Here is a 27,292-nt window from a genome sequence, read left to right on the forward strand (position 1 = left end):
TATGGGGACGATGGAGTGAGAAGTTTTGGGGACACTTTTGAGGCTTTTTCGTACAGCAAATCGCTGTATATCTGTCGTACAAAAACATCACATCGCTCGCTATTAGCGGATTGAATTGTGTTTTCAAATGTTCCTCCAGCTAGCTTCAGTACAGAACGCCGTACATATGTGAATACGCATCGCTTATCTTCATGCGTGTTGCGCAGCAGCCTCTACCCATACAGTGGCGCGCCATTGGCCAGAATATGGGAGACTGGAAGTAAATTATTTGCATCGATATGTCCTGATGACAATTTTAAAGAAAACAGAAAAAGGGTTTGCATAAATTGAAGAATCATTTCCTATGTTGTGATTGAGAGGTTATGTTGGGGGAGGGAGGCGATGACAACTTCCTCATTGGCTCAAGGGGGCGATTCTTTCAAAAAGGTTAAGAACCACTGCTTTCTGCAACTGGACCTTAGCCGGAACCTAATAATGCTGCCACTGCCCAAGACCCCTCCCCACTTGAATTTTTCATAAAAGCAATTGGCTATAGTTTCTTTGTCAAATGAGTGGTGGCAGACTTGATACAGCCTGTGGCAGTTGTCGGACCTATACTTCCCAGAATTCATGTTTGGACCTGGGGCTGCTGGGTGTTATACATTACATATTTTGGGCCAACTCACTAAGAAGTAGATCTGTTCTGTAGGGACAGCAATACCTCCCAATGCTTATTTAAACAACAACCGCCCCCCAAAATCCAGTCTATTAAATAGCGAGGCTATCTTATTCTGTTTGTAGTTTGTTTGTGTTGGCATTTACTTGTTGAGTATCGTGTTGGGTTTTGTTCCAATAACGTTTGTGTCTCCTGGATGCAAGTCATTTTAAGAATAAATAAATAAGCATCTTCAGCACGCTGGGAATTAATGCTAGGAATTATCTGTGCTGCAAATCCTTTTGTTTTCAGCCAAGGACAACTTGAATATAAGACGATAGATGTAGCTGAAGCGGGTGGAGGCTTGGACAGCTGTATATTTTAGGCTGAGTACCACTGGATGAACATGCAAGTAGTCCTCAACTTACAATCACAATTGGATCTGGAACTTCCTGCTAAGTGATGAGGTTGTTAAATTTGATGGCCTTTCTTTTGCTGCAGTCATTAAACGAATCACACGGTTGGTTAAGCCAATCTGGCTTCCCCACTCCCCCATTGACTTTGCTTGTTGGAAGTCAGTTAGGAAGGTTGCAAATGGTGATCACATGACCTTGGAATGCTGCAACTGTCATAAATACAGCCAGTTGCCAGCACCCGAATTTTGATCACATGACCACGAGGATGCTGTGATGATAATAAATGCAAGAACCAATCATAACTCACTTTTTTTCATTGCCGTCATAACTTCACACAGCTGTTAAATGGTTGTAAGATGAGCATTTCCTGTATGCAAATGAGCAATGCTATGCAAATTTCCTTGGGCCCTCTGTGGTAGAATTGAACATACTAGTGTTGTGGTCCTACCTATACATACGTTACCCCAGTCTCAGGAAGATTATTCAGTGGTTAAAGTTTTTACATGGTTAGATTTCAGTGAAGTTCCATCATTTTCACATTAGACTGTAAAAACTACTTGCTACTATTTGAAACTCTGCAGAAGAGCAATACTTGATGATATATATTGTTCCACCAACATTCAAACATCTCAGTTTCTTACTTGCTCAGTCTAGGCTGGGTTGGGTCAATGCTTTAGTGGACCCCTGTGCAAATCACTTGACTACCCAGATGGGATATCCATCTGGGGATTAACAACACTAATGCAAACTCTGCATTGCATATCAGAGATCGGGCATCCTGTGGTGACCATCTCAGGTAGCAAGATTCCTGATAGAGGTTAGGAAGAATCCATGATCATGGAATTAATCCACTGATTTCTTGTCAAGGAAGATGCGGGTGGCACCACTAAAGGAAATTGATAATCCAAGACTATTTGTAACATTCACACCCAGGTTGCCTATATAGAATTCAGTGCACCGTGGTTTGCATGCAAGGGCTTTGATAGCTTTTCTAACGAAGAGAACTCCTTCCTCCCTTTTGTTTCCCAGATTCAAATTGTCCCCCAGTTGTATCCAAGCAACTTTGCCTTGTTTATTTCTACCCCTTTCTGCAAGAAAAATGTAACCTCTGTCTTCCTTGTCTTTGAAAGCCTCTTATCTATGTCAAAATTGTCCCTTCCTCTTTGAAGTTCCCATTTCACAAGCTATATTTGCAACACTGTGGTTTGCTTGTGATGACAGATGGGTGGGTGCTTTAGCTAGAAGGGTGGGATGGGTGGAGGCGATCTTTTTGGGAAAGAGAAACCCAGTTTGGGCAAGGGTCACATGGTTGCTGGGAACTGCATCTGAAGCGAGGTGTCAACCCTGCTAACATTGGATGTTCTTCTTTGAAGAGCTTCATCTGTTGGAACCATGACACGAGGGTCTTAAAACTTTGCTGCTGGGTGGTAAGCTAAGCCCTGTTAGTTTGATGGAGAAAGATAATTCTGAATTTTGTATGCAAGGGGGGAGAGGGGGTTGGGCAAAGAAAACCTAAGACGTTGCCCAGATTAGTTGAGATGATGTCTTCACCCTATCTTTCTGGCAGCAGCTATGCAAGCCAACATCTCTTACTTACCTAATTCTTTTAAAGCTGGTGATAATAGGGATTGAGTCTGCTGCCTTTTGCCTGGACATTTAGAGGAAAGTAATGTTGAAGGAAAAATCTTCATCAGGGTCCAGTCCAAGCTGGGAATAAGCAACATGGTGACTGCTTTAGAAAGAAGGTTGTAGTTTATTGAAGAGGAAAGCCAAACAGAAAGATGGCTCTGGAAAAAAAAAGAGAGCACATGTAGGGAGTGGGTTTTTATACCTTCTTGAGCTTTTTTCGGAGTTGTTCCTGTGTCATGAACTTTGACCTGAGTCTGAGTGTGCCTTTCTCGTATTCTGATGGTGGTGGATTAATCCTATTATGTCCTGTCTTAGAGTTTGGGTGGGGTATGCAGATTTTAAGGGTCTTTGTCTTCCTGATCTCTTCAGCTTTTAGCTGGAGAGTTCCAATCTTCCTGAATGGATTATTACATCTGCATTTCTAAAAGCTGGTTTCTGCTGAGTTGTCTGGCTGGGGGGGGGAGGAGAAGTTTCTGTCTTTTTAAAGATCTTCTCTATTATTCCTTTGTGGAAATATTTCTTTTCTCTGGATTGTTCCCACAGTAAGAAGGGGGGCCTTTTTGGTGGTTGCTCCTACTTTACGGAAACAATTGTCCAAAGAAACCAGGCAAGTTCCATCTTTGCTATCTTTCTGCTGGTAGCTAATTGAGCTGCTGTGATGGACTGCAAGAATAACCTTGAGCAATGGAAGGAAAGGCTGCAACTATCAGTTAAGAGAAATTTGAGTCTGGGCCAGAAACATAATCTGGAAGAGCATCTCTTTGACCCTCCCTTGTACTCTTTAGGGTAGAGACAGAAAGTGAGGACTTGCAAGGTTCTTTTCTTGTGGCCCTATAATAAAAGTAGTCTTCACATTCACAATTTGGTTAGTCAAGTTTGGTCTACCCCAAAGGGCTGACAGCCGACTTCCTGGTCATTGAAAGAAGGACTTTCATTAGCAGGGGCTGTTTAAATTGCATTGACACGCTTTGATGATATTTGGTATTTCTGGAGCATTGAAGGTCTTCTGTTTGATGATTTTTATGTTGTAGCTGGAACAACCTTTGCAGACCTGAGATGGGGGAAAAAATATCACCCTGTGTCCTTTATTCCCTAAAACCAGCTTAGTCAAGGCAGCCCTTCAGCTTCTATAAAAAACATATCCCTGAATGGAGGTGTCAGGGGTTCCTATTCAGCCATTGTTCCTTTCTCCTAGCCTGCTATCAGCCTCCCAGGATGTAACGAATAACAGCCTATTATCGGCATCTGTATTTCTTCACTTTGGCAGGAGATTCAGATCAGGGAAACACAAAAAGCGAAGGGGGGGGGGTGAGAGAGACACCCACTGTTCCGAGTGTTGCAACCATGATAAAAAAAAATTAGAAGCCATTTTCCTGGCTGTAGAGTAAGTGAGGAGATAGGATCACAGATCTCCGATAGCACCTCTGGCCTGGCGGGGAGATAACTACAAGTGGAAAATGGGGTGTCGTGGTTGTGCACTTGTTAGTGCTCTCCCCTCTTGAATTCCTGCTCTGTGTATTGGTGGGAGGTTTTTTCCCCTGCACTGACATGATGGGCTGGTAAATAGAATATTGCAAGAACCCTTGTGATTTTAAATGATTAGGCTTCCGGCTTCATTTTTTTTTTTAAATAAGCCGATGATGATGAGGAGAAGGAGAAAGAGAAGGAGAGGAAGAAGGAGAAGGAGAAGAAGAAGAAGTACCAATAGTAATAGGCACCTTGGGTGCAATCCCAAAACAACTGGAGCACCACTTGAACACCATTGGCATTGACAAATTCACCATTAGTCAATTGCAAAAGGTGGCCTTAGTAGGAACTGCTTCAATCCTGCGACGATATCTGTAATACCATCAAACATCCACATCTGCCTATCCCAGATCCTTGGTAAGGATAGGTAGACAAAAATGCCAAATCCAGTCTGAACATCTAATTGACTGTGCGATGATCAATAATAATAATGATAATAATAATAAAGTTGGAAGGGACCTTGGAGGTCATGTAGTCCAACCCCATGCTCAGGCAGGAAACTCTATACCATTTCAGACAAGTGACTGTCCAGTCTCTTCTTAAAAACTTCCAGTGTTGGAGCATTCACCGCTTCTGGAGGCAGGTTGTTCCACTGGTAATTGTTCTAACTGTCAGGAAGTTTCTCCTTGGTTCTAGGTTGCTTCTCTCCTTGATTAGTTTCCATCCGTTGCTTCTTGTCCTGTCTTCAGGCACTTTGGAGAATAGCTTGACTCCCTCTTCTTTGTGGCAGCCCCTGAAATATTGGAAGACTGCTATCATGTGACCCCTCGTCCTTCTCTTCATTAAACCAGACATACCCAATTCCAACAATCGTTGTAGTTTTTATAGTTAGATCATTGTAATTCTAACTTTGTTGGGGGTCTTTCCCGAACTGTGGATTTGCAACAGTTGATATTTTTTCTCTGAGAAATTCTGGGAGTTGAAGTCCACAAGTCATAAAAGGGCCAAGTTTGAAGACCCCTGATCTTAAGGAAATGTTTAAGCACCTGCAGGAAGCAAGTCCTGGGCTTTAATATTCTTGAAATCCAGTCATGACGAATCCTTCTGAAAAGGAAAGATGTCTAATCTGTTCTTAAAAACCTCCAGTGATGGAGCACTCACAACTTCTGGTGGCAAGCCATTCCATTGATTGATTATGTGTCAATCCCCCCAGTGTCCCAGGGTCATGTGAAGTGACCAAAACCTGCTGCCACCACCCATCAGACGGGGGGGAATAAAAACCAAATACCCCTCACCCCATCCCCGCTGCCAATCCTCAAGAGAAATGCTCACAACAATGGAAACCTCGGACAGGAGAAAGAGCGCCGCCAGGCGGGCAGGCAGGTGTCTTGCTCGGCTGTGGCTTGGGGGGCACTTTTTTCAGTGCCATTGTAACTTCGAAGAGTCACTAAGCGAACTGTTGTAAGTCGAGGACTACCTGTACTTTATCACTTTTTTCCCTTTTTTTTTTCTTTTTGGTCATCAAGTTTTTGACACCTTGCTAGGCGACTGGTAGTACTCGGATGTTGCCATATCCTAAAAGTGGTACAATGGGTGAAAAGGTTGAAAAGCCCTGCTTTGGAGAATAAGTCAACCCCCTCTTCTCTATTATAGCCCTTCAAATATTGGAAGATTGATATCATTTTAACGATTAGTTTTAAGTCTCTTTTTTATTTTCCCCACCACCTGAGGGTAAGCCCTGATCTTTGACACCCAAGCTTAGAAATGAAGGAATTTTCCTAACAGGGATGGTAAACGCTCCGAGTCCTGCAACATTCCTGCCTGTCACAAAGCTTCCATCCCTTCAGACCTGGCTGGTCCTTTGGCCTAGCCGGAAAACCGGCTCTGTCAGTAACCAAAGGAAGGCACGAGGAGTTTCAGATATTGTCCTTCTGTGCAGGCTCCCCGAGGCTACATCACTGCAGATGTCATTCCTTTTGGCTAAGTGCTGTTTATGAAAGAGGACAGCCTGACAAACGCATCAAACAGGCCGCACCTTGGAGCAAATTCCTTTCAACCTGCTTTTTAGTTCCTTCCTTTCGATCACATCTGTCAGTCGTGGAGGGCATCGCCTGCCTGCACGCCAGCATGGATCTGTTGCTCCTAAGGTGTCCTGTCTCAAGCTTCATTTCTCCCCTCCTCTGGATTTCGAAACCCAATGCCTTGATCCGGTTATTCTGAGACTCTTTGTACCTGGTGTGGACAAGACGTTCGGTATCCATGGATACGAAAGTGTTCTCTGCTTGGTGCAGAAAGAGGTATATCCATTTTTGATTCGGCAGCTTCTAGGGAGCTCCTGGCCAAGGAAGGCTAGCTTCGGTAGTTGCAAGGTGGGCTGGAAATGCCACGTTAGGATCTTCTAGGGTGCAGGTTAACTTGAGCAATCTGAGGGAAAACTTCATGTTGGCTGAATGATGTCCTTCTCTTTATTGTAGCGAAGAATAATTTTGTTAATAGTGGAGTCTTCCACCAAGCACAGAGTTGGACTAGACCGGTGTTTCCAATAGAAGAGAATATTTGTAATTCAGGGTTGAACTGTGGAGTTGTTGGTGGCCACCCAGGGAGAACCTGAGGGTAAGGCGTGTAGCCAGTGCTGCTGTGCACAGAATTATTGTACGCCATCTCCGCAAAAGGAAGGAGATCAGTCCAGTTTGTCTGTTGGTAAGAAACGTAGCATCTAAGATATTGCTCCACCATTTTGTTAGCGGCTTCTGCGGCTCCATTGGTGGCCGGATGAAAAGCAGGCTGATAGGAAGAGGGCTCCCCAAAGAACATCCTCTCGCCAATCTCTGAGTTGGGTTTCTTTCTTGCAGATGTTTTGTTACCTAACATCATCAGTAACATTACCTAGTTGGGTAATCATAACGTCTTCAAGAAAACAACCAGCCTCAGAGAGCACCAAGAACCCCACAGATCAGTGTTTCTCAAACTTGGCAACTTGAAGATGTGTGGACTTTCAGAATTCCACCAATGGTGGTGATGTCCAGGTGCCACTCACAAATTTGAAGAGTGATGGGATTAAATGATGGTGGAGGCTGCACCATCAATCAGGTCTGGCCACCTAGATACAATTGTACTATCTGCTTTGATTAGGAACATGTCTGTAACTTAGTGGGCTGTGCAATCCAGCCTAGTTTACTTAATGTGAAACCAAAAACAGGGCTTCAGTAACTATTCAATGTCCTGTGAAGGCAGTCTCTGGGCATACCAGTCCACTGGTGTATTGCACTAATGTAGACCTGAATGACCTACAACAGTCTTTCTCAGTCTCAGCCACTTAGAGATGCGTAGACTCTAAGTCCCAGCATTCCGCAGCCAGCTGGCTAAGGAATTCTGGATTTGGAGTCCACACCTCTTAAAATGGCTGAGGTTGAGAAACACTGCCTTAACAAACTTGTTACGTTTGATCTGCCTTTTGGCAAAAAGTCCATAAAAGGTTTCCAGACATGGACAAATGTAGTTGTTGTCTTTTCCCTAATCAAACAAGTTGATTTCCCCATCTTTGCAAATTCTGTCCTCTTCGTCAAGCGTTCCTCCATTGTGAGTATTTCAGAACTCTTTGCACCTTTGTGCATATAATAATCTTGCTAGTTCTGCACTATTTTTACAGGGTTGATTGTCCTGTTGCAATCGCCATCTTGATGTTTTTGACCATGCCCTGCAAGTATCCCTAAGAGTTGAAGATTTTAGATGGTAAGAGTCTAACACATCTTTTGCAAAAGCAAAAGTTGGATTGGATCTTGGATTGGATTCCCCATGTTTTGGAAACCTAGACATGGTTGTCACTTATGTATTGTGTGAACCAAATCATCACGTTAAGAGACAATTGGTTCATTTGCTTTGACCATTATATCTTATGTAAACACAGCATTGTGTTTGGTTAAGGATTTCACGCTCTGTAATGTGCAGGAAGCTTGTTTTCTCCAAATCAGAGTACACCCCCGTACGGAAAGTATTGTGTGAACTCAGAAAATGTTTCATTCCCATAACCAAATGAAACATTTTGCGTGAAGGCAGCAGCAATTTGTGTGTGTGTGTGTGTGTGTGTGTTGTTTCTGAAGCCCTTTCATCCAGGAATAACCAATAAGCTTCAGAAGAAACCTGTCCGTTCTTAATAAACCAGAATAACATTTTTCCACCAATGATCCGCAAAGCATTATGGGTCAGCAATGAGAAGTGTTTGCAGCAATCACTGACGGTCGTTAATGCCTCATGCGGAAAAAAATGCTTTTATATGTGTTGTTTTCTCTTGAAAAACAATATGGAAACGACTGGAAACCACCCTGATGATGCAGTTGCCGCTGAAAGCTTGGTGTTTTAAATTTATTAAAACTTTTTATAGTTTTATAATTTCCTGGTGTTCTTGCATTTATTGCTAGCTAAACATGAGTTTACACAGGAATCACCTTTTTATTTTTAATATTCTTAAGACTATATATCTATATCTATCTATCTATCTATCTATCTATCTATCTATCTATCTATCTATCTATCTATCTATCTATTGTTTTTCAAATGCATCTTTGAACTTTTTAAGGGTTTCAAACGAAACTGACACGGTCAGCTTGCGTTTGCAGAATGATGCTTAGATTCTCTTGGACCCACCCAGTGTGTGCCAGAGAATTGGGAAGCGGATTCGGGTTTTGCTTCTGCTTCCCTCCCTCTGTTGGCACGGCAACAAGTCAAATTATTTAAGGGGGGGGGAGAAAGAAGCAGTCTTCCAGGATGTCAGGTTGCCACAGCAACCTCAATTCAAACAGCAAGTGGGCGCAAAAGCCAGAACATTTTCTTCTGGTTTGCAAGTTGGTGCAACCCCCTTTGTTGCCCCTATCCCCTTCAGCCTGGGATTGGGTGCTCCTGAGATTTTCCTGAAATAAATAGAGACAGACTTCATTTCCAGAATTTGGGAGATGAGAGGACGGTCTGGGTATTATTTGCAAAACAGAGGAGTTGCCAGCGCGCGCACGCACACACAAACACACATTTTCCACACCACAATCTGAGACATGAGATCTTCAGCAGACTCTCGCTGGGTCACCGATTGTTGCTTTGAAGAATAGGGTAGCAGGCTTGTCACCTGGTGCTGCTTTGTGCATCCTTTCTATGCTGGGAGAAGCACCTTGGGCGATTGTTGCTGACATCCGAGGAGTCTTACAAAGCTAAAGCAGCAGGATAATTGATCCCAGGAGAAAAGAATATCTGTAGCTCAGAGTTGGATTGTGGAATCCTTGGTGGTCTCCTGAACTTGGTGGTTTGCTGGCGGATGTTTCATTACCTGACTAGGTTACATCCTCAGAATAATTGATTTTAGAATCACTTGGCCCAGAATGTTCAGAGAGACTTCTTGAGATTCTTAAGAATTGAGACAAATGAATGCTGGGTCTTGCCCATCATTAACACATAATAATGATGATGATGATGATGATGAAGAAGAAGAAGGAGGAGGAGGAGGAGGAGGAAGAAGAAGAAGAAGAAGAAGAAGAAGAAGAAGAAGAAGAAGAAGAAGAAGAAGAAGAAGAAGAAGAAGAAGAAGAAGAAGAAGAAGAAGAAGAAGAAGAAGAAGAAGAAGAAGAAGAAGAAGAAGAAGAAGAAGAAGAAGAAGAAAAGAAGAAGTAGTAGTTGGAAGGGACCTTGGAGGTCATCGAGTCCAACCCCCTGCTCAGGCAGGAAACTCTACACCATTTCAGACAGATGGCTGTCCAGTCTCTTCTTAAAAACTTCTAGTGTTGGAGCATTCACCGCTTCTGGAGGCAGGCTGTTCCACTGATTAATTGTTCTCACTGTCAGGAAGTTTCTCCTTAGTTCTAGGTTGCTTCTCTCTCTGGTTAGTTTCCACCTGTTGCTTCTTGTCCTGCCTTCAGGCGCTTTGGAGAATAGCTTGACTCTCTCTTCTTTGTGGCAGCCCCTGAGATATTGGAATACTGCTATCATGTCCCCCCTCGTCCTTCTCTTCGTTAAACTAGACATACCCAATTCCATCAGCCTTTCCTTTTATGTTTTAGCCTCCAGTCCCCTGATCATCTTTGTTGCTCTTCTCTGTACTCTTTCTAGAGTCTCACCATCTTTTTTACATCGTGGTGACCAAACTGGATGCATTAGTTGGGTCTAGGTCAGGGGTATGCAATCTTGGCTCTTTTATGACTCGTGGACCTCAACTCCCAGAATTCCTGAGCCAGCCATGCTGAGCCATGTTGGCTCAGGAATTCTGGAAGTTGAAGTCCACAAGTCATAAAAGAGCCAAGGTTGCCTACCCCTGGTCTAGGCAAGCCAGTGAGAAATGATGTTAGGGGGCTACAGAGATGAACTCTTTCAGTTCTAGGCTCCTTTACCAGCAGTAGAATTCTCTTTTGAAAGGGGTGAGGATGGGAAATATAAAGCTTATTGACTATTGGCCACTGTTTTCTATCCACCATTTTGCATCTCCCCACCCTGGTCATCATTTTGCTCTTCTTGATGGTGGACTTCCGGATTTTGGTAGAAACCAGTAAATCAGGATTCTTTGCATGCCTTTATTATGGCAACATCAATTCATGATTGGCTTGTAGCACCAGTTTGGGGAAAAGCTTTGAAGGGCTATATTGACAATGGATTGTTCACTTCCAGAGATGGAAAACGCATTCAGGTTCTTTTTTTTTTTTTTGGTGGATCCAAATTTTATCCTTTCTAGATTTTATTGCGACATCTTAGTACCGCTGGTTTTTTTTAGATGGACATTGTGGTTTAGAGTGGCAGTTTGTTCTTTCCTGCACTGAGCCTAGAAATACCAGTGTGTTGTTGCCTCACTGTAATGCAGTCCTTTGGGGTACACATCTTCAGTCTGAGGCTGTGCAGTTGTGTGGATTTCAGCTCAGGTCATTCCAGTTTGGGACATCTGGCAGTTGAAGTTCATGCATCTGGAGATGGAAGAAGTCTTAAGGGGAGGAATAACACACAAAGTACATTCAAGCTTTAATGCTTCCTATGCACATTTAATCTGGACTGCTGGGTCCCTTTCTGCAAATGAATGCTAATGCCAGAATTTTTGCATGGTGCTGTCTGTCAGTCTGATCCCAAGGAGATTCTTTCTCTCTCTCTCTCTCTCTCTCTCTCTCTCTCTCTCTCCCTCCCTCCCTCCCTCCCTCCCTCCCCCCCCTCTCTCTCTCTCTCTCTCACACACACACACACACACAGAGAGAGAGAGAGAGAGAACTTGAGCAAACTTAAGCAAAAAAGGCCAACTGTGGGATCTTTCTCCTCCCCTTCCAAAGCCGTATCTTTATGAACAACAAACAGGAAACCGTTTGCAACCGGAAATCCTCTTTTCCCCCCCCCCTCCTATAGAGTGCTTTCAATGCAAAAATCCCAATGAAGCTTTTTTTTTTTTTTTTTTTTTTTGTCCTCAAGGCCTTACTTGCTAATTTACAGAAAAAGTTAGGGCTTGAGGCAGACCAGTGAATGATACCGCTCTTCCAATATCTTTGGAAGAACTGGAGCTCGACAAGGAGAGACTAGTGCCAGGATCTATGACTAAAGTTTGTGTGGATCTTAAAACTCTAATACTTCCACAAGGTGTGAAGTTGAAGTATGCCTTCCTCCCTCCCCCCTCCCTCCCTTTTTTGACCTTTATCATTTGTCTGGCTCAGCACCAGGCAGCCAAGTCATTTTTTTAGTTTCCCACAATGCCCTTAAAACAGTGCAACACCAAGGCATTGTGGGAAATGGAATCATTTGACTCTGCGCTGCTCAGACCACCAGGACTGGTGACAGTAGGCTTAATTATCAGCCGGAATTGATATACCCAGCTTAAGTGGTAGAGAAGGAAGTGATAATCTGCTAATCTCAAAGTGCTGGGGAGGAGGAGCAGAAACAAGGGCTGTGTTACATGCCCTACGTTATCAAGCATCTTTTCATCCCCACTCAGTACAACAAGGGGTTTGCAACTCCCTCACTCCCAATTCACAGCCTTGTGATCGGCTCATGTGTTCCAAAATACCTCTCCCGTTCCCGCAAGGGAGAGCTGGGGGAAAAAACAAAGTGTCAAGCCACCCTTCCCCTTAAAAGACCCAAAGCACTAAAGCTGAGAGCTCTCGAAAACTAGGGGGAACTCTTTCAGAAAGGAGAAAGGTAGTTTAAGCCCAGTTTTAAACATGCAGTAGCTAAGCCGGGTTTTGAATAAAACTGGTGTCACAAGATCACCGTGATCTGGTGCTGCTTTGCATTGGCCCAAAGTGTCCCCAAAGCAACACTGAGTGATTGGAATAATACGGCTGGTTCCTTGTTAGCAGGGAGAATGTGAAATTAATGGATCCCGGTGGTAGGAGGTAGAAGAAGTCAGATTGTAACCTCCCGTTCCCGTAATTTATTTATTTATTTAATTTTATTTATATGCCGCCCAATCCCAAAGGACTCAGGGCGGCGTACAAAATTAAAACAATCATCTAACAATAATACAATAAAATAATACAATCATACCGCATGTCCGATCATTAAACCAAGCAAGTTGTCTTGAACCAGCTCCTTAGATGTCCACCCCTTTGTATAGCCTTCTTACTGTAGAAGCCCCCACACCAGCTAGTTTGCTCACTCCCACCTCTGATGGAGATTTCTATCCACATCTTAGAACATAGAACAATAGACTCGGAAGGGATCTCGGAGGTCTTCTGCTCCTGCTCGAGCAGAAGAGTCTAGACCAGACATGTCAAACTCACAACGTCACGTGACATCGCACGATGAATTGGAGCTTTTTTCCCATTGCCGTCAATGAAGTGGGCACGGTTTCCTGGTGACGTATCCAGCCTGCAGGCCGTCAGTTTGACACCCCTGGTCTGGACCATTCCAGACAAATGGTTCTCCAATCTTTTTTTGAAAGCCTCCAGTGATGGAGCACCCACAACTTCTGAAGGTAAGCTGTCCCATTGATTGATTGCTCTCACCATTAGGAAATTTCTCCTTAGATCTAGGTTGCCTCTCTCCTTGGTTAGTTTCCACCATTGCCTTCCGGTGCTTTGGAAAATAGGTTGATTCCCTATTGGAACAGTGCTATCACGTCACTCCCTAGCCCTTCTTTTCATTAGACTAGATCTTGATCTTGGCTAATTCTGGGAAGGGCTGAGTGGGTCCCTTGTCTGTGATCCAGTCTAGATATGACACCAGCTTCACGGGGTGCTTTGCTAGAACCTCAACCTTAAATCGCAAAGAGTGTAACATTGCAACCTTTAAATTGAAGTCTGAGATTAAGCGGCTGCAAATCTTTGAATTGAAGATGTGGAATGGCTTGTTAATTGAATCACTCTTTTTTTTTTTTTTAAACATCCCTAGGTGCTTTATTTAAAAATAAAATGTTTCCAAGGGAGGCTTTTAGATCCAGGAAGGCAATTAAAAACATGAAGTTTAAAAGCTGCAATTTAGGAAACAGAAGAATTCGGAACAAGTGCAGATGGCGAGCTCCTTCTTCAGAAGAGGCGTCTCTGTTCTCCCACAGAGGGAGGCAATGCTGTGTATTATTTATGACCCTCTTTTGTATGGAAACATCCAATCTAACTTCTGGTCTGGATGAACGGCCACATCATTTCTCCATAAAATGTCAGTCAACAACTGGGAAACAAATGCTTCCCCACAAATGCAAAGAGAGGGTTAAAACAACCTAATCCACCCCGCCTTTCCTTTTAAAGCAGCTTTACCAACCTCTCCTGTTTAATTAGAGCTCCTGTTACCGTATAGCCAATGGTTGTGGATAATGGGAAGTGTAGTCTAAAATATCTAGAGCAGTGGTTCTCAACCTGTGGGTCGGGACCCCATTTGGGGTCGAACAACCATTTCACGGGGGTCGCCAAACAAAGCAGTCCGCCATTTTTCCCCCCCTTTTCCTTAGCTGTGCTACTCCCTTTTATTCTATTGGCTTTTGAAAGCCAATAGAATAGACTCTCTTGAATAGAGTTTAATTCTATTGGCTTTCAAAAGCCAATAGGAATTGTCCAGGCTGTCTCTGCCCTGCTGAGCCCGCCAAAAGTCCCATTCTGCAAACGGTGCTGCACCAGTTGAGTAGTCCTCGACTTACGACCGGTTGAGTAGTCCTCGACTTACGACCGGTTGGGGGTCGCGGCATTAAAAAGGTTGAGAACCACTGATCTATACCATTTCAGACAAGTGGTTGTCCAGTCTCTTCTTAAAAACCTCCAGCGATGAAGCACCCCACAACTTCTGAAGGCAACTTCTGTTCCACTGCTTCATTGTTCTCATTCTTTAATTCCAGGTTGCTTCTCTCCTTGATTAGTTCCCATCCATTGTTTTTTTGTCTTGCCTTCTGGTTCTTTGGAAAATAAGGTGACCCCCTTCTTCTTTGTGGCAACACCTGAAATATTGGAACGCTGCTCTCACGTCACCCCTCGTCCTTCTTTTCTCTAGACTGGCCATTCCTGCAACCGTTCTTCATATATTTTAGCCTCCAGGCCCCTAATCATATTTGAGACCACATAGCCCTTCTGCCTCTGTGAAATGCAGGGCTGATTATTGCTTGGGGCTCTTTAGAATTCTCCTAAAATTGAATAGATTGGAACTGGAACTGGAATTCTGGGAGTTGAAGTCCACACATCTTCAAATTGCCAAGGCTGAGAAACACTAATTTATGCAAGACTTTCAGAAGACTGGAGATGGATGACTGCCAGGATATTCCAAGTCTGAAAGTTAGACTATTTAAAAATAAAATGTGAAAGGAGACAGTGGCAAGATTCAACATGCTGTTGCGACGAAAACCACATGGACGTGACTGTGTAGTCACAGTTCAACTTGAAGGCGATATCTTGCTTAATGCCTTAGGACCCGCCACTAGCTCTCTACAGCTTGGTGATTTAAGCTTAGTTCCTTCTCTTTTATCCTTAAAATTCTGTTTTATATGCATTGATATTTCTGGAGAAGAAAACAGTTGTGGTCTCCCATCTCTGCCTCTTCTTTTAGCCTGGCTAAATCTACACACAATCACACCTGCTGGCAAGCTTGTATGTTCTACTTTTTTTTTAAGAAGCTCAAAATGTTTCCATTAGAGTTCTTTAATTCCTTGATGGAATTGCTCTCCTAGGGTTTCCCTGGATCTGGTTTGGAACCATCACAAATAGGAAGGCGGTTTTCGTTTTTCCCACCCCCCTTCTTGCTAGATTTTCCTATGAATTCCCCCCTCCCCATATTATTAGAGCGTCGTCGTTGCTGAAAATGAATTAGTAGCAACGCAATTAGACAAATACCATGCAAATCAACTTGAGCAACTGGAACGGAAAAATTCAAGTTGTAATTAGCTTTTTGCAGCATCGTTTGCCTTGGGACACAAACGTTTATTTATTCATCCGATTTGCATGCTACCAATTGAATTTCCACTCAGGGCAACGTGTGTATCGCCGCATGCTAAAATTAATATAGTCGCCATTTTTCAGTCTCTTCGTTCCTTTCTCTCCTGCTGACATTTAAATAATGCAAAGCAATTGGAGGTTATTGAACAATCGGGTCTTAAAACATCTATAAGCATTCCATATAATCGGTGATAATTTTCAAGGAAAACAGTTTACTATGTTTGGAAATTTAAAGACAACAAAGGCAGTTCATGTAGGACAGTGGTTCTCAACCTGTGGGTCGGGACCCCATTTGGGGTCGAACGACCACGGGGGTCGCCAAACAACGCAGTCTGCCATTTTTCCCCCCTTTTCCTTAGCTGTGCTACTCCCTTTTATTCTATTGGCTTTTGAAAGCCAATAGAATAGACTCTCTTGAATAGAGTCTAATTCTATTGGCTTTCAAAAGCCAATAGGAATTGTCCAGGCTGTCTCTGCCCTGCTGAGCCCGCCAAAAGTCCCATCCTGCAAACAGTGCTGCACCAGTTGAGTAGTCCTCGACTTACAACCAGTTGGGGGTCGCGGCATTAAAAAGGTTGAGAACTACTGATGTAGGAGAACACGATCAGGGAACTTTCCACTGGCATAGAAAGTTCTATCAAGTATACAGTATTATAGAATATTTTGTTTATTCCCCGAACCTCAGCATCCTTGTGAAGTTGGGTGTTTTCATACATACTTCTAACACTGGACTTCTCAAACATTTTGGCCTCTGGACCTCTTCTTTGCCATCTTCAGAATAACTGAGGACTTCAACAAGCTTTGGTTGATGGTTATGTCTCTCGCTATTTATTGTATCAGAGATTAAAACTGAGACTTTTAAAATATTTATTTATTTGACTTCATGGACCCCTGAAAAGATCTTGGATCCGCTGGGCTTGTCAGGAGTCAAAGGCCAGGTTCACAGGTGAAGGTCCAATTAATCTGATTTATTGTTAAGCAGCCTATCTGCAGGAATCTTCTCAACTAACAGCACCTGCTTAGAGCTAGAGAAGGATCCATATAATTCAAGGGAATTGGACTCGCTTGTGGCTATGTAGGGATTCTAGGCTGATCCCTCTCTTAACTCTGCCTCCAGGCTCTGCCACTCCTTTTCTTACAAGGAGCTCCCAGACCGCAGTTTGAGACCTGTTGTTTTAATCAAAGACAATATCAGTATTTGCAATTATGTTTGCTGTTCTGTTCTATTTCTCTCTCCCTCCCCCCAATAATCAGCTGCACCATGCCAGATTGGAGGTTAAGGTTAATACAATGGATGTTCACCCAATCTCATAAAATATAAAAGACTGTTTCAGCCTCATCTCACATGTTATGTGAACTGTGCCTTTTGTGAAAATGGACTGCAATGGGTGTCCTCCTAGGCGAACCTATGGCACGGGTGCCAGAGGCGGCACTCAGAGCCCTCTCTTTGGGCACGCATGCCGTCGCCCCAGTCCTAGGCCTTCAGCTGGGTTTTATAAAACCTTTTTGCTTTAGGCCTCCACCGCCATGTGCAAAAAAAAAAAAAAGGTTCAATCAATCAGTCAATTTCAACTTCTCACGGGGAAAAAAAAGATCTTGCAAAGTTGGAATTGATTGATTGAACTTTTTAGTCCCACCCAGTCTGCCGTTATCACCGTAGCCACGCCCATCCAATGGGCCACACCCATCCAATGGGCCATACCCACCCAGCACCCAACGATGCATAAGTGGGTTTGGGGTTGCAGTTTGGGCACTCGGTCTCTAAAAGGTTCGCCATCACTGCCCTAGGTGCAATAGAACCCCAAAGAATTGAATCTTTGGATCAGAACAGATTTGGTCTGAAACCCGACAGATTCCTTAAGAGCAGCTCTCTTCTTCTGTAGAACACCAGTGTGAGTAATTTCCCACCTACTGAAACCAAGGATGGATTATTGTTTTGGAGAGAAAGCAATATGAAAGGAAATTCAGCTTCCCACTCAAAAAACAAGAGCTTTTAGGAAGGAAAGAACATGAGAAAGGGAGGGGAAGAGAATCTCTCCTACAGCCACTTTGATAGTAATTATTTGTACATTTCTTGATCACACTAACTCTCGGGAGATGCTGCATCTCTGTATTTATTTTTTTCCTACTCAAGCATTTCAATTCATTTCCTTCCAGCAGAGTTGTTTATGCATCCCATAGAGATAACATTGTTACAAAAGGGAGAAAAAGTCTTTGGTTGTCTAATAAAGCCAATAAGTATTGTCATATTTTGCAAGTCTTGTTTATTAAATAAAAGTCAAGTGAGCATGCTAAACTTGTGATCTCCAGTTGAGCTAAAGCAATAAAAGATTGTTCCAAGGCAACTTTTTCCAGAAAAAAACCTCCCCCACCCATTTGAAGAGCTGTAAAGAAGAGAAGGTGGCATACAATCAGTGATGAGATTCAGCCAGTTTGGCAGAACCGGTAGCTAATTTTTGGTTGCCCAGGCCCAGAATGGACTTCCAGAAGTGGCATCCACACAGAGAACTGGTTGTTCACCTACTTGAATCCCACCACTGCATACAATGTTTGGAAAAAGATTGTGCGAATAGTCAGTTCTGGGGGAATGTTCAGTTCACAAGCAAGCTAGATGAAAGATAAATTAAATGGTGGTGTTGGATACAATCAATCAATCAGAATAGAACTGGAAGGGACCTTAGAGGTCTTCTAGTCCAGCCCCCTGCTCAAGCAGGAGAACCTATACTGTCTCAGACAGGTGAATGTCTAGTCTCTTCTTAAAAACCTCCAGTGATGGGGCGCCCACAATTTCTGGAGGCAAAGCTGTTCCACTGCTTAATTGTCCTCACTGTTAGGAAGTTTCTCCTTAATTCCAGGTTGTTTCTCTCCTTGATAAGTTTCTATCCATTGTTTCTCATCTTGCCTTCTGGTGCCTTGGAAAATAAGTTGACCCCCTCTTCTTCTTTGTGGCAACCCCTCAAGTATTGGAACACTGCCAACCCATCGACACAGACAGCTCTGACCAGGAATAGATAGATACGGTGCTTTCAAAATAACATTTGATGATTTGACACTAAATCAGATTGATTGAATTGGTTTGAAGGGTTGAGCCAAATCGGATCAAAGGTTTCAATTTACAGTGATTAATCTGCTTGGATTTTGCTGCATTAGGCTTAATATTTCGCTCTCCTGCTAAAAAAAATTATTGCAAATGGCAAGAGCTAAGTAAAGGCAGTCCTCCTCGCCTTATGACCACAGTTGGGATCAGAATTTCCGTTGCTAAGCAAGGCAGTTATTAAGTGAGTTCTTCCTGATTTTACAATTTTTCTCTTGGCATGGTTATTGAGTGGATCCCTACAGTTGTTACATGACTCATGTGTTGTTAAGTGAACCTGGCTTCCCCATTGATGGAAACCAGCTAGGAAAGTCACAAACGGGGATCATGTGACCCTGCAGCCATTGTAAATAACATGTTGCCAAGTGCTGAAATTTTGATGCCATGATTATGGGGATATTGCGATGGTCATTAGTGTCTGGATTGATCATGGGTCACTTTTTCCAGCGCCACTGTAGCGTCAAAATGGTCGATAAATGAATGGTTGCAAGTTGGGAACTTCCTGTAGTTCAAAAGTAGATCGTGTTGGGTTGTGCAATCACATCCGGAAATATCTCTCTTGTGTCTCTTGAATCCTAACACAAACTTTGTTCTCTTTCTTCCTCTTTGTTGTTGTTTTTTTCTCTCCAGCTACTTCCAACTTAGATCTGGATGTGAAGAAGCCTACCCCACCCAAGCTGTTATGGCATCAACCAGTCAACATATTTTTGGCTCGACCTGTTGGTGTGGAGGACTTGCACCATGAAGCTGAGCTCAATCTCCAAAGTTTGCTGCAAGGTACTGAATCTCTCTCTCTCTCTCTCTCTCTCTCTCTCTCTCTCTCTCTCTCTCTCTCTCTCTCTCTCAGCTCTATCTATCTCTAGCATATCTATCTATCATCTCTATCTCTAGCATATCTATCTATTTATGTATCTGTCTGTCTATCTATCTATCTCATCTCTCTCTCACACACGCTTTCTCTCTATCATCTATGTATAATCTCTCTCGCTCTCTATCTATCTATCTATCATCTATCTATATCATCTCTATCTATTATCTTTCATCTATATCTATTTATCTATCTATCTTTCATCTGTCTATCTGTCTGTCTATCTATCTATCTATCTATCTATCTATATCATCTCTATCATCTTTCATCTATATCTATTTATCTATTTTTCATCTATCTATCTATCTATCTATCTATCTATCTATCTATCTATCTATCTATCTATCTATCTTACAGGTTGGGTGTGGTTTTTCCCTCTTTCTTTCTTCATCAAGCAAAATCCACTTCTCCATGAACCAGTGTTATTACCTCAGAAGAGGCCATTTTGGGGAGGCGGAAAAAATAGGTGTTTTGTAATATCACATTTTGGGGAGGAGGGTTAAAAAAATAGCTAGTTACCCCTTTGCAAAATCCAAACAAAATAACATAAAAGAATTCCAAACTTCCCAATTTTACAGAGCTCCTCATCAGATAAGCAGTTATACTTTTAAAAGAGAAAGTCTAGTACGTGGAAGAAGTCAAGGCCATTTTGAAAAGATTGTGACTCAACATTACGGATTGAAAAACATTTAAAGAGGAAATGAAAGTGCCCTTGCCCAAGGATAGGTGAAGAATGGATTGTGTACAAATTATTCTAACTCCCTTCCTTCCTTCCTTCCTTCCTTCCTTCCTTCCTTCCTTCCTTCCTTCCTTCCTTCCAGAAGAGTATGAGGAGCCATATTCTGATGCCAAGATCAGTGGCCAAACTTTCCGCTATGCCAGCTCTCCTTCAGTGGACAGGCATCTCGAGTGTAGCCCTCGCCCTCCACCCAACAAACGCATGGAGTTCGTCTTCATGGTGAGTCTGGTCCTTTGTAGCTTGCTAAGGGAAATATTGTGGCTGGTGGGCTTAAGCTGATTCTTTCCCCCATCAATACCTCTTTCCGACAGCCTACAAGCCAGCAAGTAAAGGAGAATGAAACAACGAGCCTGGGGATAAGAGTGCTGGAGCCTTCGCTTAGCTTGCCTGCTACTCCAGACAAACACACAGCTTGGATCCAGGGATCCCCTCTGCCTGCTCTGGAGGAAAAGAGATTACAACAGCCCTGTTCCACCCAAGCAAACATCATCCCCATCAACGTCTCAGGTAGAATAGATCGTGTGTGTGTGTGTGTGTGTGTGTGTGTGTGTGTGTGTGTGTGTGTGTGTGTAAGGGCAGTTTCTTATAATGAAATGATGGAGGAATTGCAAGGAAAAGCATCTAAGCTCAGCACGTTCGTTCAGGAGAGAGAAAAGTGCAACAGGCATTGAAGCTTTGCGTCTGGACTTCTGTGCATGCAGATGTGCAACGTGCTCCACTAGACTATAGAGCATTTGACTGGGGTTTCTCAAATATTTCTTCCATCTCATTTTGGGCATTTTTTGTGAGTGTTGCACGTACAGGGAGTCCTTGCTTAGCAGCTGCCTCATTTTGTGACTATTCGCAGCAAGAGTGGTCATGAAAAAAAAAGCAACTTTGTGACCCGTCCTCTCATTTATGACTTTCATGGGTCTGTAAAGCAAAGGAAAGCTGAAGTAAGATTGAAAACACAGTCAGGGTTTCACTTAGCAACTTCTTCACTTAACAACCAAGTTGCTGGTTCCAACTATGGTCATTAAATGAGGACTGCATGTAATGTTAGCCTATATTTGTGGTCCTATCACTATCAGCATCTAATAAATTCAAACTCGGTGCAGCAAAAGCTTGAGATTTTTAGAGGGTGCTGGTGGGTTTTGTCCCTCCATTCCTGTCACAATTACACACCTTCATGAAAACCGTCTCTCTGTTGAAGCCAGCTGGGGAATTCTGGACATTGAAGACCACCCATCTTAAAGCTGCTGAGATTGAGAAACACGAGTTAAGGACATCTGCCTCTCCTGTCTGTTGTCATCTTCTGGGCTTCCTAGTCTCTGCTTGGACCACTGAATCTCTTTGTCTTGGTTCCAGGGCAGCCATTTGCTCGACACGCCAGCGCACGACACTCCTTGTTCAATACAGAGACTGCCATGAATCCCAAGTCTTTGCTACGCCGAAGACGGACCGTGATTGGTTTCCCCCACCTCTCTCTACGTGATCCAGGTGACCAACTGGTGGGGCAGCTGCTCCTTTGCTCTTTTGTTTTTTGCTGGTCAGTCGTAAAGATATTTATTTTATTTGTTGATTTAAAATATACGTAGGAGGCCAGGGTGCACCCAAAGCTGAATAAAAGGCTCTTTGCTTTAATCAGTGCCATGTTGTGTAGCTAAGCAAGGTACTGGCAGTTTTTAAGACTTGTGGACCTCAATTGTCAGAATTCCCTAGCTGGCTTGAACAGACAGAATTCTGGGAGTTGACATCCACAAGTCTTAAAGAGCTTCTCTACTCTGTTTCATCCTTGCTTTTGTAATTCTTCTCTAGGAAGTAGCAATGGGCCCATCGTCAACCCACCAGCCACCATAGCTGAGTCCATCTCTTGCAATTTTGTCCCTGATGTGGTCAATGGAAGGAGCTCCACTCGCCAAGCCCGTTCTCCTCAGTCCCGACCACAGCTGAGAAAGACCTTCAGTGATCTCGGAGGAGTCCTACAGGGACGAGGTTGCCAAATCCAAGCAAGCCGTGCTGAGAACCCCAAGGTGATGTATGCCAGCCCATTGTGCAATGGCCCCAAAGAGGACTCCATCTTCTCTCCTGGTTGCAGCACATCCTCCTTCTGCTACACCAACTCTTCTGTGAGCCAAAATGAGGTGGCAGCAGAGAGCGCATCTCAGATGTCTCCTTGCACACCCAGGGACACTCCAGAGGCAGATCAACTTTCTTCCTTCTTCATTAGCCAAGACAATATGGCTGGGGTGAATGAGTGTGGGAGGTTTTGCACTTCTCCTGAGTCCCCCCTAGAGGCTGAGGGAAGCTCGAGGTGTGGAACAAGAGACGTCAAAGTCCCTGCAGCCCTTGTCAACTCAAGTGAAGAGGAATCGTCCCAACTGGAGAGGGAGAGAATCATGTGCAAATTCCGTGAGAGGTCACTTTCTGTCCCTACAGACACAGCCTCCCTGTGCTCAGTGGACATTGGGGGCAGTGAGACCTGTGGCCTTAGTTATCCCAGTGCCAGTTCGGAGGGGAGCACCAGCACAGACAACATCTCCCTGGCTCTGGAGCAAGAGGCCCGAAGGCAGCGTCGACAACGAACCAAGAGCATCTCTCTCAAGAAGGCCAAGAAGAAGCCTTGCCCACCCATGCGCAGCGTCTCCTTGATCAAAGAAGGGCAAGTCAGCGAAGCAGAAGTGAGTGGCGAGGCACTGCCCCAGGATCAGAGACCCAAAAGTCTTTATTTGCTGCCTGATGCACAGGTCCACAGCAAAGTCCAAGGTGATCCAACAAGGGAATTGGAAAGCAGGCCGTATGCCCAGCAGGGCTTTATGCCTGAATGGAATTCTGGGGATCCTTATTGCTCCTTGTCCGGATCCAGCACTGCTACTGGGACTACTGTAATTGAACTGTCCAAGGAACGTGGTAGTTCTGAGTCCCTCCCATCTCCTTCCGTCTCCCGGGCCACCACCCCATCTCACCTGTGTGCTGACATGAGTTTGAAAACCTCTTCCCCGGGGAGGTTGACAGGGCTAATGTCTCCCTCCAGTGGCTACTCCAGTCAGTCTGAAACGCCAACCCCAACCGTTCCAACATCCATGGTTCTGGGTCATGCTCCTCACCAGAGTGGACGGACAAGGCCCCTTGTGCCGGAGAGGAAGTCCTCCCTACCCCCTGTTTCTCCTATGGAACGAAGCCCCAAGTCTCGTCTCTCGTTCGACCTGCCCTTTGCCCCACCGACACATCTGGACCTCTCAGGCTTGAAGATCTCGCACAAGAGCAAAGCCAAAGTAAGCCGACACCACTCGGATTCTACCTTTGGAGCCAAGTTGGGCCCGAAGCTGAGTCCGGTGCAGCCAGTTATGCCAATGGTGACCCAGCTAGACCTGCGTTCTGTCCGTTTGCGTTCGGTCAGCCGATCTGAGACTGAGGATAATATGGACGGTCCAGAGCTACTTGAGGAACCTGGCAAGAAAGTCCGGCCCCCAGTGGCAGAAAAGCCACCCCTCTCCCGAAGGCCACCGATGCTGTTGCATAAAACGCCACCAGTCCAGGAGGAGTCTCCCGTGAGCTCTCCAACTTCTCCAGCTGCACCCCAAGGATTGGTCCCTGGGGAGAACGTTTACATGGTGGCCCAGAGGCCAGACCACCTGTGGGATGCAGGCACGTGGAGCCCCACAGAATCCCCTTCTGCTGAGGGGGCAGCTTCTCCCACACAAGGCCCCACAGGGACATTCTTCTCCACTGCGCGGAGACTCTCTGAGGACAGCTTGGAGGAGGATGAGCAGATGAAGGCCAAGGCTCTCGACGAGGTGGTGCCTGGGGGAGAGAGCCGTAAAACTAAAGTCCCACCTCCTGTCCCAAAGAAGCCTAGTGTACTTTACCTGCCTTTGGTGACTTCCCCACGCCATCCAGGGCCTTGTCCTGGGGATCAGAGGTTGCCTCCTAGCCCAGTTATCATGCTAGATGAGGATTCTGCCTACTCAGAACTGACCACCTACCAAGTGCCGTCTCCTGTTGCCAATGAGGTGAATGTAAGTCCAACTGCCGCAGACCTATCATGGGGTGACATTTCAGGTAAGCCTTCTTGCTTTTTCTACGTCAGGGTGTTGAGGGAAGGCCTTAAATCAGTTAAGGAGTAAATGTAAACTAAAGAGAAATTTCCTGAGTGCCATGGAATTCTAGGCACTGGTCAAAATATCTGCAGAATGTGTAGGACAGGACACTCGGCTAATGTACGCTAATGGGATTGTAGACTAATGTGATATTTACGGTGCAGGTCTTGCAGATTAGAGTTGCAAAAATCCAGTCAACCACTGAATGGCAGCAAAGGGAGAAAGAATGCTGTTTTCGCCTTTCTGTGGTCAACTGGATGGGTTTTCTGAAGATGGTGGGAAGACTCAAACCAATATCTTCCCAAAAAAGTACTGTACCCTATTTTATTCCCCTTCCGTCGTACGCAAATGCTGCCTATCACCGTTTGAGGAACACCCTGTTTCTTTTTGTGTCCTACTTGCTGTCTGAATCCCACTCGTGGAAGTGACCTATTTTTTTTCCAAGGTTCTCATTTTCTTTTCCATAGGGAATTCTGTGGGTTTGAGGAGCAGAGAGAAACACTTCGTAAGCGACAAAACAGCTGAGTCCATAACTGAGGAAGATGATGATGTTTTTGTGACAACCCGAACCACAGAAGATTTATTCACTGTCATTCACAGGTGGGAGTTTATCCAGGAGACAACTCTTGAGAGACTGTTGTGTGCTGCTTGCCCAACCCAGATTCCTGGGGCTACCTTCCCTCCTACCAGCCAGTCTGCCTTGAGTGAGAAAAAGATTTAGATTCAGCTCATCTTTCTTGGTTGGTGTCTCTGTTGCTCCTTAAGTTGACCTGGCATAGGTGCAGAAGCTTCTTTTAGCAGGTCTCCTAGCCATTCACAGTTGCCAATCTTTGAGCTATGGGCCCCAGCCTTCCTCCTGTTTATTCTTCTTCTTTTTTTTGCGGAACCCTCCCCCTCAGCCTCACATGTGAGATCTGGTGACAAATTGCCAGATTAGAACACTTTTTGTCTTAGAAAAATAGAGAAGTTACATAAACGTGGTAGGCTCCCGTTCAGCTCCTACATTACTTTTTTGAAAGTTACCCAACCTTTCCCAAGTTGAAAACAAAAGGAACCGGCCATTTCAGTCCCACCAGTTTAATTACCCAACCTCAGATAATGATGATGTTTACCTGGTCAGGTAATGGAATGTCTGCAAGAAAACAGCCAAGCGCAGAGAGAACCAAGGACCCCACGGTTCAACCCTGAGCTACACATATTCTCTTCTATGGTACTTTGAGCTCTTGCAGATGGTGGATGGATGCATGGATGGGTGCATGGACGGATGCATGGACGGATGGGATGATGGATGGATGGGTGGGTGGGTGGGTGGGTGGGTGGGTGGATGGATGGATGGGATGGATGAATGGATGGATGGGATGATGGATGGATGGGATGATGGATGGGATGATGGATGGATGGATGACTTGTAGCTTGTGTACCATTAGAAATATTTCCCTAGCTTCCAGCTGGCTCCCAGGCTATCAAGTGTTGGTTATGGTAGTGGTCGTCGCTTTATTTCTCCCTCAAGTTTGTCTCATCATCCCTTTGTTCACAGATCCAAGAGGAAGTTGCTGGGATGGAAGGAACCCAGTGACTCTTTTGGCAACCGACCAAATTCCCAGATGCCCATCAAGAACGCCGCAGGGCTTGTGATCAATGAATGCCCTTCCAGCACAAGCCGAGCCTCGAGCAGAAATGAGGACTTTAAGGCTCTCCTTCAGAAGAAAGGTGGCAAGGGGGCCTCAGGCATCCGAACGTCTGCAGCTGAACTTCTCAAGACCACCAATCCCTTGGCTCGGAGGGTCATGACTGAGTTTGCTGTGGATGGGACAATCCCAAGCTCCAAAATCCAGCCCTGAGTTTCTTTAAAGAGCTGTCTTTGCAGTATATGCTCCTTATCCTTCGTGTCCTCTTCCAAGCTGACCTTAGGAGTGAGTCTGTTCCCCCCTTGAAGCTTCAGCACCTGGGTTGATTTGTTCCCTGCAGCCAAAAGTTTTTCTGGGTTTTTACTGGGAGGGTGGGTGGGTGGGTGAGGATGAGGATGGGGAGATGACTCTGTAGATTCAAGAAAAGTGTCTTAAATGAAGAGCACACCCATCCCTTGTGGAATTTGCCCCACACTTTTCCTCCTAAGAGACAGAGTTTTTATTTTCTTTCCTGGGTTAGAAAAAGAGACTTGCACAATGGATGTTCCTAGAAAGGGCTATCATAGGTGGGTGTCAGAGTTGGACCTAACACTTTCCTCCCTGATTGCATGAGGAACAAAATGTCTCTTTCTCTCCTCGTCCTTCTCCTTCCCCCCCCCTCTCTCTCTCTCTCTTCCCCTTCTCCTTCTCTCCTCCTTTCTTTCTTTCTCTCTCTCTCTCTCTCTCTCTCTCTCTCTCTCTCTCTCTTCTCTCTCCCGCTTTCTCTCTCTCTCTTTTCTTTTCCAGGTGTACAAATTGGGAGTTCCCCATTTTGATTTCTTCTCCGCAACAAAGCTAACTTGGAACTGTCCAGTTTCTTTGGCATGTGGTACTTTTAAGTGCTTGTAGGATATAATATGCAGCTGTTGTGGCTTTTCTTTTTTAAACACACACACACACACACACACACACACACACACACACATACAACATTGATCTTTTTATTGTTTTTTTTTTGGTTTTTTTTTTTTTTTTTACTTTGGGTTGTAAAACTTTGTAACAGTTTTGACCAATGAGTCACTTTAGAGAGATGAGGCTGAAAACCGAGTTGCCCGTTGGGTACAATGCTTTTGTCCAAACGATGAAATGCTGTCAAACACAGGTACAAATGGGGCAGAGCCTGTTTCACAATGATGCAACACTGCTTTTGTTGCTTGCTCTCCCCTCGATGGCCCCACACAGAGGATGAAAAGTGCTTCACTGGATGTCCCTAGTGAGTTGAATCTTCTTTGGAGTGAAGAAAGGAAAAAAGTTGGAGATAAATATCAGTAGGTTTCTTCCCCTTTGCAAAGCAATGTTTCAAGAATTCCCAGGCCGCCTTAGGTAAGTTAGTGGAAGCTGT

General features: G+C 44.4%; 1 protein-coding gene across 6 annotated transcripts in view; it reads left to right on the plus strand.

Annotated features, from left to right (window-relative positions):
• NHSL2 (NHS like 2) overlaps positions 1–26,269 on the plus strand; it is a 77,396-nt gene extending 51,127 nt beyond the window's left edge. For 4 of the 6 annotated variants that reach the window (XM_039331134.1, XM_039331168.1, XM_039331149.1 and 1 more), the window contains exons 2-8: positions 19,228–19,374; positions 20,287–20,423; positions 20,516–20,711; positions 21,552–21,683; positions 22,002–24,245; positions 24,751–24,883; positions 25,821–26,269. In XM_039331134.1, coding sequence (XP_039187068.1) covers positions 19,228–19,374; positions 20,287–20,423; positions 20,516–20,711; positions 21,552–21,683; positions 22,002–24,245; positions 24,751–24,883; positions 25,821–26,124 — 3,293 coding nt within the window. In that variant the 3' untranslated portion in view covers positions 26,125–26,269. Of the gene's footprint in view, positions 1–2,362; positions 2,478–19,227; positions 19,375–20,286; positions 20,424–20,515; positions 20,712–21,551; positions 21,684–22,001; positions 24,246–24,750; positions 24,884–25,820 lie in introns of those variants that run through there. The other 2 variants (XM_039331176.1, XM_039331142.1) reach the window with 2 other exon arrangements.
• Positions 26,270–27,292: the final 1,023 nt, after the last annotated feature.

This window comes from Crotalus tigris, unplaced genomic scaffold (assembly GCF_016545835.1).
Source record: "Crotalus tigris isolate CLP2741 ecotype Arizona unplaced genomic scaffold, ASM1654583v1 scf7180000017622.5263843, whole genome shotgun sequence".
NCBI lineage: Eukaryota > Metazoa > Chordata > Lepidosauria > Squamata > Viperidae > Crotalus > Crotalus tigris.